The sequence below is a fragment of the Chrysochloris asiatica genome, unplaced genomic scaffold, assembly GCF_000296735.1.
Source record: "Chrysochloris asiatica unplaced genomic scaffold, ChrAsi1.0 scaffold00017, whole genome shotgun sequence".
In the NCBI taxonomy this organism is placed as follows: Eukaryota; Metazoa; Chordata; class Mammalia; order Afrosoricida; family Chrysochloridae; genus Chrysochloris; species Chrysochloris asiatica.
This window is the reverse complement of record NW_006408535.1, coordinates 31,837,225-31,841,446: the sequence shown is the minus strand read 5'-3', so window position 1 is coordinate 31,841,446 and position 4,222 is coordinate 31,837,225. Positions and strand designations below refer to the sequence as shown.

General features: G+C 37.8%; 1 protein-coding gene across 2 annotated transcripts in view; it reads right to left on the bottom strand.

Annotated features, from left to right (window-relative positions):
* Window positions 1-783: 783 nt before the first annotated feature.
* LOC102831930 (heterogeneous nuclear ribonucleoprotein C-like) overlaps window positions 784-4,222 on the bottom strand; it is a 19,338-nt gene continuing 15,899 nt past the window's right edge. For both annotated transcript variants that reach the window (XM_006835471.1, XM_006835470.1), the window contains exons 4-7: window positions 2,291-2,451; window positions 1,361-1,474; window positions 967-1,127; window positions 784-867 (exon numbers count right to left, since the gene is read on the bottom strand). In XM_006835471.1, coding sequence (XP_006835534.1) covers window positions 784-867; window positions 967-1,127; window positions 1,361-1,474; window positions 2,291-2,451 — 520 coding nt within the window. The remainder of the gene's footprint in view (window positions 868-966; window positions 1,128-1,360; window positions 1,475-2,290; window positions 2,452-4,222) is intronic.

Below are 4,222 nucleotides of genomic sequence, written 5' to 3'. Positions count from 1 at the left end.
AATAATGATGACTCCAAGCAAATATAACTAGTACATTCTAAGGGTTTTATGGAAGCCAACTGTAAAAGAATCTGACATGAAGAATTATAAAATACAAAATAAAAACCAGGGTAGTTTTTTTTCTCCAAATACCTGGTTTAATAAGGACTTGTTTATAGAGAAAAAAAGGTCCCAAACATCAGGCTGTTCACAAAAATAACCCACAGTATCAACTTTAGAAAACAAATCTTAAAAGACTATTACACTATTTTTCTAGAGGATGCATTTGACATGCCAACTCTCATTCACAAAAAAATACATTGTTACATTTGTGTTGAACAGCCCCCACACAGTGCTTATGTGGGGTATAACACACATACTTCTAACTCAAAGCTGTTCTCAAGTTCTACCCAACTAAATGAGATTGCCTGTGCAGTTAGGGAAACAGCTACTGAACTCATATATAAATGGAAATAACTGTACTCCCTGCATAACAAGAGATTATTTTGGAGACAGATGATAAAAACCATACATCCTTTTTATTGTTAAGTCAAAGAGGTATCAAAATTAAAAGCAAAAATTACAGGGTAAGACTTAACATAACTATTAGGAGCGTCAAAGGAAGTGAAAATGGGACCAGGCGCAGGGCAATATGAATGACTGAACGCGGGAAGGACAAGGATGGGGAGAACAGTGAGCATGTGGCTGAAGATACTAGGGGAGAGGATCTGGTGAAAAATATGACCTTAGACAAGCGCCTAGGTAAAGAAATAATGGGATAACATTTCTAAGCCCACTATGTGCTTAAGAGTCATCCTCGCCATTGGCGCTGTCTCTGTCATCCTCTCCTTCCTCAGCCTCTTTTTCATCATCCTTGATCAACTCCAGCTGTGAGAAACAGACACAAATAGGATGGAGTTAGAGGCACTCCATGTGTCCCTTATCCCCCCTCCACCACCTCTTTCTTTCCTTTCCCATAGTTTTCACCTGATCATCCCCCCGATCTTCATTATCATCATCATCCAGTAGGTCCCCCTCCTCAGCAGAGTCATCTGCATCCCCCTCAGACTCCATCTTCACATTAATCTCATCTTTCTTCAGGGAGCTGCTGCTCTGCTCCTCTTCGGATTTATCATTCTTCATCTCTACTGGGGATGAGAAGGACAAGTCTGTCTAGGGGCAAGGAATGTCCACAGGATGCAGACAATCCCCACTAATGACTGCAGAACTGTAGCACAAGTCTAAATCCTCCCACACAAAAGCTCTTCCCATTTCAGTCTCCCTAGGTTATATATTCAATTGCTTTGTAAGTCACTATTCGAACACATAGTTTCAACAATCTTAGGTAACCAACCCAACTTTAAACCCAATAAAAATTTACCTCCTTGTTTGCTTTGCTCCTTTTCAATTTTTTCCAGGCTTTCCAATAGAGAATCCACTTTTTGTTTAATCTGGGTCAACTCCTTCTTAATGGTCTGAAGGTCATCTCCTTTCACTTTAACATAAACAAACACTTAGATCAGAATCAAATGAAATAGACACTACCGGGACCAAATACATTCCCAATAGACTACACACCAGCAACCAACAGGAGATCCCTATGAAGAAAGGGAGTCTTAACTAGTAACAGACACATTCACCTTCTAGATGACAACGGAAAACTGAGATCTAATGGGTTAGTGCCCCCTCCCCCACCCTTAGTAGTAGTCTCCTGATTTATTAAACCAGCAAGACCAAACCAGCCATTATGAGTCAATTCTAACTCATGGTGACTACATGTTTCATAGCATAAGTTCATGTCATAAAGGATTCAATATATTATCATCTTTCAGAAGCAGATCTCCAGGCCTTTCTTTCCAAAGGGTCTCTTGGGGTATTTGAACACCCAACCTTTGGACTGGACGTCAAGGGCTTAACTTTAGCACTACCCATAGTCTCCTACTGACCTTGCTAAAGATCTCAATTCTATTTTAAAGCACCTTTTCTATAATAAAGTAAAAATGAAAACAAATGTTCATATGAATACTGTATGAATTTACTTCTAGAACTGCACAAAGAAACACTGTAAATGTAATTTAACAAATCAACTTTCTAGAGCCCAATGGCTTAATTCAAATTACCTAATTGTTACGGATAGGAAAAGTCTAGAATTGGCTCCTCAAGTCCAATATTCACCACCTATTATTACTCTAATAATATAAAACCAAATGCACAAAAAAAAAGAAAAAAAGAATTCAACCTTATGACTGCATTAACTTCCTGTGTCACCAAGTAAGAAACATCAAAACCAGAAAGTTGCTGTAATACATACATTTTCCAGACTTGGAAGAAGATCCCCTCTGTCCACTTTTAGAATTGAAGCCACTTTTGCCCCTCCGTGAGGTGTTTCCTGATACACGCTGGCGTTTTGAGGGCACTACAGCCCGTGCAATAGGAGGAGGAGGAGGAACACGTGCTGGATAGCTGTACATCCTATTGGAGATAAGCAAAACAGAATTCCTTCACACCAGTAAGATCTAAAAATACAGTGACCTTATACAACAATAAACACCCATCTGTCTCATTTCTATTATTACTATTAATTTCATTCAAAAAGTATTAAGCAAAATGATCTGCTCTTTAATGCTACTATTTTGAATATGGCAACTATTTTTCTACAAGAATGTTTTATACATACACACACACATATTCAAATAATACTGAGTCCGGTGTAGTGCATTAGGATAAGCATCAGACCATAACAGAGTTTCAAACTAACAGCCAATTCTTGGGAAATCTTCAAGAGTCATTATTAAGTTGAAACGGACTCAAAGGCACTTCACAACAATCCATTAATAGGATTGTGTAATCCTGACACACAGGATTCAGAAAAGGTTCCCTTGTACAAACATAAACAGTAGAGCCATTCTCTCTTTTTTTTTTTAAACTATGAATGAAGCTCTGTATCTTGTATAAATTCTCATACAAAGTATTCATTTAAAAGGGTTGCAATTAAATACTAGGTTTGCAAAAGCAGAAAAAAATCCTGAATCATCTTACCAACGGAAAAAAAATCATCAATGCCAATTTAACAATAGTTTAAAACACAAAAAGCTGTTAGCGTAGTGGTTACAAATTGAGTTGCTAACTTCAAGGTCAGCAGTTCAAAATTACCAGTCTTTCCAAGAGAGAAAGATGAGGCTTTCTGCTCCTGTAAAGATTTACAGCCTTGGAAACCCTATACAGAGTTGCTATGAGTCAGAACTGACTCCACAGTATGAAACACATAATAATATTGATCATTGTTTACCTATAAAAGAAAACATCTCTAAGCTGAAGCCATGAGAGCAAAACTGGAGCTCTAATACATAACCAATTCTTTAAAAACAAACTCACTGCAATTGAGTGAAATTCTGACTCATAGCAATCCCATAGGATAAGAGTAGAACCACACCATCTGGTTTCTTTAAGAAAGCAGGCTGTCTCATCTTTCTCACAGTGGCTGCTAACGTTTCAGTTAGCAGGTGAGCTCTTTAACCATACAAAACCAGGGCTCCTTAACAACTCCTGATTACTCACAAATTAAACTTCATTCCATGATCCAACCAGGAAGGGACCATATTATTTATCTCGTACAAGAGTGTCTGAACCCATTGCCAGCTACATATTTGGCAAACAATAAATAGCTGTTTGAATAAATACTGTTTCCAGAACAATTTTAAACTATAAATGTCTCACATTAATAGTTATGATCCTAATAATGGGTAAAAACACACAAGACTTGAATTTGCCTCTTTTGCATTTGTGAAAAGAAAATTCAAAACACATTATATGCTCTATGCATTTAAAAGGCGTCCTAGTGTAGCACACTGTAGGATAAGCACTCAACAATACAGGCCAGTTTTAACCAAAAAAAGGTCAGTGCATTCAAACCAGCAGCTCCTGAAAAACTCTATGCAGGGGGTTCCCTATGACTCAGAAGGGACTGAACAGCACTTAATTAACAATGTATTTTAAAAGATTAGTTAGTTGTTCCAAAGGGCTTTAGGAGTTGCTGTTTAAATAAAAACGGACTTTTAAAATTACAGTGAAGAACAATTGGGCATAAGTGAAAGGGCCGAAGGGGACAGAGATAAGTAAGATATATACACAACCTTGGAAAGGCAGGGCTCTGAGATACAGGGATTGAGTCATGATTGGAAAGGGGGGGTGGTACCATGTTAGGATGCTGGAATGTTTCTTCATTATGTGACTAACCAAGGGG